A 12,843-nucleotide genomic window follows, 5' to 3' on the forward strand; every position below is an offset into this window, starting at 1 on the left:
TTAAGCCAGGATTTTCATTTGAAAGATAATTTGAAGGATACTTTTGTAATTTCTTGTCATTTCTGAGAGGTTGCACCATACACTAACAATTTCTTACTGAAGCTCCATCAGTGAAATAGGGATCATTTCTGAACTGTTCTTTGGTTACAACTAGTTGATCAGAGCTAGTACTTTGGAAATGTAAAGAATGGATATAATAACTAGCAGCCAGGTGCTCAGTCTGCTCACACTACAGTAAGACTCATCAGGACACTCAGACAAAATGCGGAGGCCAGTTCAGTAGCTCAAAAAAACTTCCATTTGTTCATACAGGGTGAGATGCTGAGTGCTCATTCAGAAGTACGTCATCAAGCTAAGACTATTATTTTTCCACAGTGTGGTTTAAGCCCAGCTGGTAACTCAGCACCATGCAGCCCCCCCGGCCAACTTCCCCCCTCTGGATGGGATGGTGAGGAGAACTGAAAGAATGTAAACCCCATGGGCTGAGATAAGAACAGTCCAATACATAAAGTATAATACAAAAGTAGTACTACAATAATGATAAGGGAAATAACAGAGCAAGAGGATATAAAACTAAAAAGGGAAAGGAAAAAAACCCTCAATAAACAGCAGTGATGCATAATACAACTGCTCATCACCTGCTGACTGACATCCAGACCAACCCGAGCAGGGATCTATCCTTCTGGGCATGATATGCTGTGGTACGGAATATCCCTTTAGCTACTTTGAGTTAGGTGTCCTGCCTCTGCTTCTTCCAGTCTTCTTGTGCCCCTCCTCACTGGCTGAGCATGAGAGGCTGAAAAGTCCTTGATTACTGTAAATGCTACTTAGCAACAACTAAAACATGGGTGTATTATCAGCATTGTTCTCAGACTAAAGCCAAAACACAGCACTGCACCAGCTAATAGGAAGGAAAAAAAATTACTGTTACAGCTGAAACCAGGACACCTGATTTTATTCATACTGCTGCAATTCATATGGTATTGAACGACAATTCTTTAACTAGTCTTCCAACATAGAGCACCATTTGGTACACTGATTTGTACCAGTCTTGTTCATGTTACACACACTTTAAAAACGTTGAGACTGTATATGAAGACAATAGGACTTTAAAACTCACACCACTTCTCTAAGAAGTTGGTTTCAAGTGTTAATTTTCCCATGCCACTAAAGATTTCAGATTCCCTCTGTAGTTTGGATTTCTCTGGTATTAACACCTATTTTTTCCTGTTTGCTTAATTATGCTTTTTAGTATTGGATTTTTCTACTCCTTGGATAAAAGGTTTTCAATCACTTTTTGTAGAAGGCAAAGACATTCAGCTTTTTCCTTCCTAATTTTTCAAATTAGGATTTTTCTTCCTGTATTCTTCCCACTAATTCTGAATCATATAAAAAAAAAATTAAAACAACAACAGCTATTAATGCTGCATGAAGTACTTTAGCATTAGTCTCATTTATGCAGTATACTGGCACAATTGTTGCTTTTTGGACCTATTTAACTACACACAAGTAAAAAAAAGACCAAATTAACTGGTTTTGCTACTGCTTTTCATGAAAAACTCTTTATCTAGTTGTTTGGTCTCTTTAGCACTTAACAATCCTTCCAGATCTTCATGGGATATTGGTCAGATGTGGACGGATTTCTTCTTTAATGAATAAACTAACTTTTGTCATTACTAATCTCTGAAATTACTTCCAAACACAAAAAATGTGCCAAATAAATAACTTTAGGTAAGGTATACCAGTGCAATAGGGGGTTGGATTCCATCCTGCTGCTGTACATCGTGCATCTGCTCTTTCACCATATCTGTATCCTTTATCACAGGCAAACTGTAGTTGTTCAGTTTCCTTGTAAGATGCCTTTGGAGATCGTACATATCCATGCGGAATTTTTGGCACATCACAGATAATTTCTGAAGTTGAGAAAGACAATATCCATATATTTTTGTTTGCTTTTATTTAATAAGAATAAATCCCTATGGAAATAAAATTAAGGTTTGTTTGGTTTGTTTTTTTTTTTTTCTTTTTTTCATTTAACTCCAAAAAAAAACATTTGCATTTGGAAACTGTTTGAATCTTATTTGAAAACTCTTCAGTGACCTGACTGTGGGTGCCGGGTAGAAAGTGTGGCACAGCACAGCATCAATAGCAAATTGGCTTGTGAATCAGATTTCAAGGCTTTGCTTTGGATTTTAATGGATCTCAGAATCAGTATATAAGGCAGGGGACATTCTGAACTAAGTAACTAGGCTGCTGAAATTTAGGAATTTCATTTTTTCAGATTATTTCATTTCCTTGTAATTTCCAGCAAATCTAAAGCTCTCTCATAGCCAGTTGACGATCAGTTAAATCATGGCATTAATATGAAGAAAGAATTTAACTATATTCTGCAAAAGTTACTAACAATTGTGTTTATTCCCACTTTATGCTATTCAAATTCCAATAAATGGGGGTTTCAAAGCAGCAAAATGAAGCACTGAAAGTGGGAACAAACCATACACGTATCTGACATCCTGACGTGTACTCTGCTCTTCTAAACACATGCTTCCCAATTAGATAACTTACAAATAGTTTAAGAAACTTGATGGACTGAATATTTAAGTCTTTGTTACCATTAGCTTCCTAGGATTCATTCTTAAATATTGACAATCCAATCTCACACAACTTAGAGTCTAGAGAAGAGAGCTTGAGGAGGAGGGAGGATCTTATTTACATGTGTTAATTCCTGCCTGTGGCGCGGCAGGCAGAAGTAAAGATGATGAAGTAATTGGCACCCAGTGACAAGATGAGAAGCAGTGGGCAGAAATTACAGTACAGGAAATGCTACTTAAATGTAAGAAAAAACAGTTTTACTTAACAGTGGTCAAACATTGGAATGGGTTACCCAAGAGAGGCTGTGGAGTCTCCATCCTTGGACATGTTCAAAAGCTGACTGGACATGGTCTTGAGCAACTTGCCCTAGGTAATTGCTTTGTGGGACCTTCAGGGGTCCTCCAACCTGCCGTATTCTGTGGTTCCATTAAAACTAAACATGAGTTAACCTTCTAACTTCCCAAAAGGGACTAGTCTGAAGGAAAACAAAATCCGTCATGATTTCTTTGTATTTTATATGGGTGAATGAAAACCATACTCACTTTTTAAAGTTGGTTCACATAGATTCAAATTGTTTGTGATTACTTTGGTTAAATCAACACTGAAGTGATTGACTCTTATGTAGACATACCAAAGCTATTTTCAAAGAACCTGCAGCCTGGCAAAACATACAGCTTGTAGTGAAAATGTGGAACAAACAGATGGTCCACTATGAATATATTAGCATCCAATATTCTCTAATTTCTCTTTCTTATCCTACTTCTACTGCACATATGCAGTGGAGATTGTTTACAGCCAAGCAAGGCTTAATTGCTGTAAAATAAAGTGAAAGCTTTGTAGTTTCCCATATAGTAACCAATCCTTACAAATCTGTGAGAACAAAGCCTCTTAATTACAGATAATAAATAGTGTCTTATTTACCTTGGCACTGAGGCACATCACTATTCCATTTTCCATTAGAAGAGCAAATGATTTCTTTAGATCCAACAAGCCTGTATTTTGCATTACATTCAAATTTTACAACCTGGCCAAAGGAATATTCTTGGCCAAGCTCAAATGCACCAGTTGTAATTATTCTTCCATTTTCTGGTGATTGTACAGGTAAACACTTTGCCACTGGAAAATAAAACAAAGTGAAACAAAAGTAAAAAAGCCCAGCCATTTTGAGGTCTATTCTATAAAATAATTTGTCAGACAAAGAAGTTAAAATACAGAAAACTCACTGTAATTTCCTTACACATTTTAGAAATATACACTCTTGTTAAGTATTCAGATGCTATTTGCAACACATACAGTACAAAACCCTAAGGAAAAAGACTGTCACAGGAGGAAGCTTGCAGACAGGATCTCATCGATCCTCATCTCTGCCCTTGAAGGTTAAAGACAGCACCCAATGAACTAGGTGACCTCCTAAGGTTTTATGCAATCTAAATTATCCTATGAATTCTATGGATAGTTAGGTAAGCCTTGACTGACATTTAGGGCCACTTTGTCAAAATAGGTTAATTTAACAGAACAATCATATTACCAAAACAATTATATATTATCAGGACATTATATTACCAAAGTAAATAAACACAATATCAGCCATGAACTTAGACCTCTTATCATCTCCTAATTTTGTAGCTGCAGAAAAAGGAAGAATTAACATGTCATTAGATATTTTTTATTAAGAGGGAAATGTCTACCAAATCTCATTCTTAAATGCTCACATGGATATCACTGAGCAAGTGGCTGCTTTTTGTCTACCAGAGCTTAACACCTTGTGACAGCATTTGCCATCTTATAAGTCTATGAACCTTTTCTGTGAGCTCACATTTTATCTTCTACTTTCCTCACGATTAGGACATTATACAAACTCCTCAATCATGAAAGAAAAATCTTATGAGGACTTTGAAATTGCAGTTTCTTGGTGACACGTGACAGAAAATGTTGGAAATCATTGCTCTGCACCGCGCAGACAGAGACCTGCATGCCTAAAACTGAGGAGATTCAAAATCTACTAAACTAAACATGGAGTACCTGAGACCAAGGAAACGTGAAAACACAGACTATCCATTCTTATTTAGTGAAGTTCTTCCACAGTATGCTAATAGGGAGAACTTACAATAAAATCCTAATGGCTAGGATATTCGCAGAGGTGGAGGAGAAAGCTAGGTAAAAACACACATCCTTTCACATACATCCAAAATGCCTCATCTCAATTGTCTTTTGTAACCATGTTCTGCAGGCATCTACTCCATCAGGGCCTTTAGATGAGGCTGAGCTTTAAGGCAGTCTGGGGTGAAAAGAGTCTATTTTGTGAATGCTTTTCAATAAAATCTCGAGTGGTTATTGGACTAAAATGGCCGAGCAGTAATTGTAAGTTTCATTGCTGTACAACTTGAATTTAAACATATGTGAATTAATACTAGTAGAGAGATCACAGACTAGTTCTAGACAGTATCAGATAGATAAAAAGACAGCTTGCTAAAGAACTAAATGTCAAACTTCATTTACCTTCACAGTGAGGGATGTCATTGCTCCATCCATCTGCCTGACACTCACGGTAATTTCTCTGGCTGAGCATCCAGTATCTTACCGAATAAAAAGTAAACAATGCTAAAATACAGTCTCTTTATGTGACAGGAACAGCAGTGCTGCTGGTTTTGAAGCAAACGATGTAGGTTTCATATGCTCTAGCACAGATTAACCAAAACTGAGAAGTTTTTCAGCTGGCCCCTTCCTTATTTTCCTTATTTTAATTGCTTATGGCAAAAAGTAATAATAAAAAAATAATCTGGAAGTAAGAAGTAATCAGTATAATGGCTTCTTCACTACAGAGATAGCAAGCTTTGGCTACAGAACAAATAACCTAGGGATAATTTACATGATCAATGGCAAGCAGAGTAAAACTCCTGTTGTTTGTGCTCTAGTATGACTGAAAACCATGAGATAGCATCAAAATAGGACTTAATCCGAACCATACGCATCTCATGCTTTGATAACCTAGTACTATTTTAGGTTTGAGGGCAACATGGCCACAATGCTGTGGCTTCTGCCTTGTCTGAACTGTAGCTAGAGGAAGCACTGTTAGTCAGAAAGGTCGGTGAAGAACGGGCTGAAATATTGGGATTAAGGAGACTATTGATTTTGGAATTTTTTCTGTTGAATTCTGACTAGATTTCAGAAATGCAAAGACTACAAAAGCAAAGTTAAACTGCCATAGCTGGTTTACATTTCACGAATTAAAAATCCAGTCCCAGGCATCCTTAACTAAGCACTATACTATGTATTTGCCTTACTGCAGTTTTCATTGGAGAAGATGAATAAAGGAGGAACCAGTCAGGGAAGACATTAGTGAGTCTACAGAAATGTCTTCCTTCAAACATGTTTTACAATGCATTCTACTTCAAAGTAAAAAGAAAATAAAATCATTTAAGCAGGACTGATGAGTTGTGGTTCTAAATATGAGACTAATGTCTTTGCTAACATAACTGCATCAAGACTGCCTACTGAAAGCACTGCTTCCAGCACACAAAGCTGCATTTCCGTCTGAACTGGCTGGTGCCGACATGAGGCAGCCTTACAGAGAGATCACTATTTTTGTTTTCTGCTCAGCCAGCCATGATTTCAAGTTAGCTACAGCCTTAGATACTTTAGACACTTTGGGTGACAGCTTCAGGTGCATGAGGTCAGTTACTCCAATAGCACCAGACATGAGAATGAGTTTTATTTAGCATCACCGTAATTGCAGAAATTTAAACAATAATCAAGCATTAATATTAAGTTGCAGCTGCATTACAGACAACAATTCTATAACTGAGACTATAATTAACATCTTCTATTAACTCTCATATATTAAGTTAAATAAATATTACCCATCATTACATCTGTACTCCACTCTGGCACCAAATACGAATTCACTTCCACTGGTAAGTTCAAAGGAACCAAACTCAGTATCTCCAGGATGTCCACAGGGTTTATCTGGTAAAAAAACCAAACCAAACCAAAACCAACAACAATGACAACAAGCAAACAGAAGCAGCAGAAGAAAAAGAAATTACTTACACCATATGTAGGAATGTGAAAGTGTGAAATACAGCACTTTCCTAGTAATTACTATTGAGTACGAGCCTTTCAAACATCAAGAAAGAGGTGTTTGCATAGATTCTAACCCTGCTCCAGTGTGATTCAGAGAAAACCGACAACCTCATGATCAGTGTCGCTGTCTAGTGTGGTTTATCTTGAAAGGGGAACACGATCACTTAATCTGTGGCACACCATCCCTTTTCTCCTTCAACCTGCACCTTGCCAGTGTCACCATCTGTTCACTTGGTGGCGGTATTTACTAAGAAGTATTACTAAAAGCAACCCCAAATTTAGTATAATTTGAAAGATCCTTGTTGAATGGCTGGTATACAACTACATATAAAACTGAGAAGATCTAAAGGAAACTAAGTAAGAACTTCATGAATTTATTTTTACTCATGATTTGTATCTGTCTCCATTTGAATGAAACCTGGGACTTAAATTTATATTATCAACTCAAACACTATATTCTACTAGTACACATTTTGTATGTCAGACATGCAAGGAAAAAAACCTCATGAGTCTAAAACTTCTTTGTGTGTAAAACTAACATTACAGAAAAGAAGTATCTGCTGACTAACAATAATAAACTTTTCTTCACTAGTGAATTCTGTATGAGGGTGTGAGATACTTTTAAACTTTTCACATAGTATATTAGAGGTAATAAATAACAGCTATCTTACTAATGATGAATTTTTTCTTCACAGATTAAAAGAAAAGGAAGGGAAAAATAATTTTAAATTCAAGAAATTATATCTTTCATGGAACTACTTGAATGAACTGGAAAGAAGGCAATGCTGGCTCTTGACTTGCATTCAGAAGCTAGGTGAGTGCTTTATTCTGCTTAGACTGTAAATTTCATCTGCATTAGACCTTTTCAGAAATTTTGGAAGCAAGCTCCTAATAACTTCATAACCCAACCTAATAGCAACATAAATCAGTAAAGAAAGAAAATTATAATCTTTTGATCTGAAGAAAAGAAATTTCCAAAAATGTTTCCTTATGCATACATATTTTTCCAGACGATATTTTAAAGGATGCTGAAATAAGTTAGTTACAGCCAAGGATACAATGGCAATTTCATATTGACAACACTGGCAAGGAATGTGAAATGTCAAGTCAAATGGTTGCGTGTATTTTGCATAAATACTGACTTCTGCATTCTGTCGCTGGTGGGAGTTGCTTCCATTCTCCATCACCACACTCAAATACAATTCGTCCAAGTTTTATATATCCAGGCCGACATCTGTATGTTACTTTAGTGCCATGTGGATAGGGAGGCTTGTCCCACCTTTCAGTAGGCACTTCTTTAATCCTCCTAGGTGGGGGTTCATTGCAAGCTAAAAATTGTAAACAGAAAACATTGGTGACTGAAGCACATACTATAAACACTAAAATAATTTTACAATAGAAAATGTAGCAAGAAATCCTGGGGACATTTGTGATCAAATGAGCATGTTTTCTACTTAATCTCACAAAAGAAGAAACTGCCAAGAATCCATATATTGTAGGAATATGAAGACACATTTAGAAGGACATAAAAATAGTCAAGCAAGTACCAAGAAACCACATGGGAAAGTCTTAATTCATAAAATAGATTTTAGTGACAAAGACTGAGATGAGATTACTACCCTGGTTATAACCACAGACACCCTTTACGCTTCCATCTGCAGGAGTCCCTGTGCCTGTCCTTCTATTGCTACAGGGAACAATTCTATGCACTCTGTAGATTCCTTTCAAGTTTCTATTTTCTTCTGCAGCCATCACCATCCTTACTGACATTAACTCCATGTGTCATTTGATCAAGGTCTGCCAAAGCCCCCCTCAGTTTTAGATGCCTTCGTTTTCTTTCTAAGCTGAGACCACCTGATATTCTGAAACTTATTTCCTCCTGTCCATGAGTTACTTAATGCACAATGCGATTAATTCTGGGTATTCACTTTGACCTTCGTTAGCTTCAAAACATTTTGACTCAGTTTGGGAGGGGGATGTTGTTGTCCGATATTTCTCATTAGTCCAGTACTATACAGTCCTTCCCCAAAAGCACTTTCCTGGGACTTCTTCAGTGTCCATGAAATGTACAGCCAAGTCCATATGAGTTACAAGAAATAAGCTTGAATTAATTTTATTAAGAAGTACCTCAACAGCTTGAGGATGAGAAAAAACAAACTAAGGGGGAAAGAAATAAATGTTGGGAAGCCGTTAATGAAAGACTAAATGATCTTTAGTAAGAAACATTATTTTATTGTTTTATTTATAATAGTTAACCTAATTTCAGCGACTAATTCTCTGTGCTCGAGTGACTGAAATGCACTTATTTTACAGACTGAAGCTTTACCCAGAATAATAGAGTCTTGACAGTCTAGCGAATCAGATATAGTGAAGTTTGTTTTACATCTGAACATGAACGATGAGAATTCATCAAGAATAAATGAAAGAATCTCTGAGAAATGCAGCCCTGGAAAAGAAATGAAACCACTATATAGAAAAAAAATAATCGACCAGGGAAGGATATTTCTTAGTGAGTAAATTCATCGCACAGTAGAAAGCTGGCACAGAAGTCCTCTCACCAGTTTTGTTGTAAAGCCAGAGTTTGAGAGAGCAGCAATACTCTCACTGAAGCTTTCCTATGGATTGTTTGGATGCTGCCTCAAAGTGGGACTACAGAAAAAATATTTAGGATCTTTGCTCATGCAAGGGATGTGGAGTTATGGCCTGCTGATCTAAACTGTGGAAATCACAACCAGATTAAGGAGCTGTGATTTCTAATACAATGTGAGCAGATTAAAGAGTTATTCTTCCGCATTGAAGTGTGGATGTGGATTTTACTTTAGTTGTGCAAAGACATCCCCTTGAACACTCACTGTTGTTATTTCAGTCAGCAAAATACCTACCACATTAGAGGCACATTTTTAGAAAATTGTTTAAAGATCAAGAAAAAAAGCTGCAGAATTTTAAGTGTTCTGCAGTTACGGCCTTTTGGAAAAATATAAAGAGTGCTAATTGTGAGATCCAATAACTTTATTTCGGCTGTCTTAAGTAGCCATAAGAAGCAGACAAGCTTTGATGATACTGTTGAGGTGTTAACAGAAGAGTATGCTCTCACATTCAGGTTCTTTCCAACTACTTTAATAACTACTCTCCCTCCTAAGAATTACATCTAAGTAAAAATTATAGGTCCTGTTCACTAGAGGGTACTGCTATACTATCGAAAAAGGCAGGATGGAGTTCTGCCTTAGCAGGGTTAAGACTCGCTCACCTTCTAATGAGTGAACTGAACAGGACTACTACTCTAGCTAGTTCTGCCTTTCAAATGTGTCAAAAATAGTTAGTTTACTTAAAAAAAAAAAAAAAGCACACAGTTTTTTCACAGTAATAGTGAGAAAGGAAGTTTTCCAATTCTACGTATTTTTCACCAGAACTCTCTTTACAATTTGTGCTTTCAGTTTGCAAGGTGAGAAAGCACGCTCTTATGTGATTTAAAAATGAAGCTGTTTAGTACAAGGAGAGCTTCTCTGCTCTATTCTTCACTTCTGAGTTTTATCATATTTTTATTATCTGTTGTGCAGAATGGTGCCTTCTAACTCCTTTTTCACATAGGAAGAAAAAAAAGGTGTGAAAATTAATTGCCTTAGTCTCTTCATCATTACTCAGACATGCTTCTTTCTGAGTTTAATTTCAACTCTCAGATTGTTCCTTACCACCCCTGCCCTGGTGTCAAACCATATCAAACCATGTTACCATCAGGTGTTACAGTGTGTACATACATTTCTGACTACAGCTAATTACTCTTTTTTTAAAGCAGTTTCTAAGTAGCTTGAAAAGGAAAAATCTGCTGATGGGATGTACTTCTAAACTGTATTAATTACATCACACACTTTGCCATGTGCACTCACCAAAACTGGAAGGGTTGTATTTTTATATTAGAAATCTTGCACCAAACGCATACCTTCAAATCCTTTAGTGAGAGACCAGGAGAGCTGGAATTAATCAATTACTATTAATATGTGACTTGAAGCCAGTGAGAAATAGCTATAGCTCAAGCTGCTTTCTTGCTGTCATTGTGCTGGTAGCAACTTCCATAATGTCATGCACAAACTATGAATTCAGGTAGAAGTATTTTTCAACTCTTATGCAAAAACCCAGCTCTTGAACAACTCACGTAGACATTCAACATAACGCTTAAACTAAGAACCCTGGTAATACTTGTCTTGGATAAATCAAATATTGCTACATTCACATTCCTTTGCAATCTCCCTGATCTAAAGGAAGCACTGTGAAAAGGAAGTGCAAATTCAGGCAAACTTTCATTTCAAATTTCAGGACTTTACTGGACATTTTTCCAAAGAAATTAGACTTTGTTAGTTGCTTTGGAACAGTATTTATTATAAGCATACATAAAAAACATGATACATTTCAGTAATGTCCTGATTTTTCAGTTTTTCAAAGTAAAATCAATCAGATTGCTTTGATTAATAAGGTCTTCATCAACCTCACCTAAAATTAAAAACAACCTGAACCAAGCAAAGACACAGTAGCTCAAAACTAGCTCAAAACCAGCTCAAAACCACAAAACATCCTTCCCCCAACAGGATATGTGCAGAAACCCAGATAGAAGGCAAAGAAAAAAAGAATCATTTCTAAACATACATTAAACAATATAAGCACAGCATCAAGAAAAAATAAATTGAACAGAGAAACAGAAAATACCAGAGGCCTCTGAAAAGGATCCCAGAATACTTGCTAACTCTTTAAACACAAATGAAAGCATACCTGTATACATTTATCTATCTCATTTAATGGATTCAAACTAGTCTGTCAGTCAACAGATATTTTGTAAGCTTTTCAGTCAATTTTGCAATTATTCCTCTTTCTGAGATGATTTTACAGATTCTTCTAGGCAGAAAGAAATGCTTTTTTATTGAATATTTTCTATTTTGATCTACCAGCTCTTTACAGGGTTTAGATGTTAAAATTAAGGAGCATAATTAATAATAAATGAGTTGTCTTCCTCTAGTTTATAAGGATTGCAACCATTAAAAAGTTGTGCAACAAATTACTAACAACAGTAGTTATCAAAATAAAAAATAGGTGAAATAACGCCTATCACAGGATACGAAGTACTAAAGGTGCTAAATACTGCCAGAAAATATCTCAATTATTGTAGTCAGCAGTTCATTAAATAGCTACAATGCAGACATTTTATTTACATATTTAGTTACCATCTTCATGTACACTTTAAGAAAGGGTTGAGTTTTATTCTGCCACATTAAAGCTTACCTCTTTCTGCAGTACAATATATCCAGCATAAGACCAGAGCTGTGTAGCCCAGGAACGACATCCTAGAGAGTCAGAAACTCAAACAGTTTTAGTATCTTAGCCTACTTGTTTTAATTACTTTGTGTTATTTCCAATCATTTTCCTCACTAACTGTTCCAGGGACTGACCTTGCAGAGCATTTATACTCCGGTTTCAGCAGTCACTTCCCCTAATCCTCTTGCAACATACAAATGTTTCTTTTTTTTTTTTTCCCCCTCCTTCTCCAAACTTTGCAAATGAATAAATAAACAAATGCTTAAAGCGCAGTTTTGGGTGACACAGTCCTTCCCTCTGCTCTGCTTGGTTTGACATCTTTCCTCATTTTTTTTTCCAGATTAATCCATTCCATCCTCAGATGAGCTCATTTCTCTTGGTATCCCAAAGAAGCTGCACAAATAAAATATTTTGTGATTCCTCATCTTACATGCTTAGTTGAAAACCCGAAACTCACGTTACATGTGTGTAAAAATTAACTTTATTATATGCGTATCATTCAAGATCTATGTTGAAAGCACTTGAAATAAAAAGCAGGCAGCAAAAATCCACAGTGACTTACTAACCCCTGCTTCTTGTGTAAGAGCGATGGAAATGTACTCGATCAAACACTTGATAAAATAAACTTAGGTGATGTTGAAGCACTTGTTTCAGTATCACATGAGAAATTATGAGATGGAGAAGATGTGAATGAATTGCAAGATGGGTAATGAAATATCCAAAGAAAAGTAATAAAGGTTGTGGTAAAAGAAGAACAGTATGGCAATCTGTGTTAACAGAGGAACTCCTCAAGGATTCAGGTAAGCAACAGTTTTATTAATATTTTCATAAAATGTCTTGGCTTTATAAGAAGTGCACTCCAGTGGA

General features: G+C 36.2%; 1 protein-coding gene across 3 annotated transcripts in view; it reads right to left on the reverse strand.

Moving 5' to 3' along the window:
* Window positions 1-12,103, reverse strand: part of CFH (complement factor H) — a 30,265-nt gene extending 18,162 nt beyond the window's left edge. For 2 of the 3 annotated variants that reach the window (XM_057429288.1, XM_057429287.1), the window contains exons 1-6: window positions 11,944-12,103; window positions 7,818-8,003; window positions 6,453-6,558; window positions 5,092-5,168; window positions 3,514-3,708; window positions 1,743-1,913 (exon numbers count right to left, since the gene is read on the reverse strand). In XM_057429288.1, coding sequence (XP_057285271.1) covers window positions 1,743-1,913; window positions 3,514-3,708; window positions 5,092-5,168; window positions 6,453-6,558; window positions 7,818-8,003; window positions 11,944-12,004 — 796 coding nt within the window. In that variant the 5' untranslated portion in view covers window positions 12,005-12,103. The remainder of the gene's footprint in view (window positions 1-1,742; window positions 1,914-3,513; window positions 3,709-5,091; window positions 5,169-6,452; window positions 6,559-7,817; window positions 8,004-11,943) is intronic. The other variant, XM_057429289.1, reaches the window with a different exon arrangement.
* Between the last annotated feature and the right edge of the window lie 740 nt (window positions 12,104-12,843).

Source organism: Pezoporus wallicus, unplaced genomic scaffold (assembly GCF_028554395.1).
Source record: "Pezoporus wallicus isolate ANWC-B61680 ecotype Strahan unplaced genomic scaffold, APGP_CSIRO_Pwel_v1 contig_593, whole genome shotgun sequence".
NCBI classification, from domain to species: Eukaryota; Metazoa; Chordata; class Aves; order Psittaciformes; family Psittacidae; genus Pezoporus; species Pezoporus wallicus.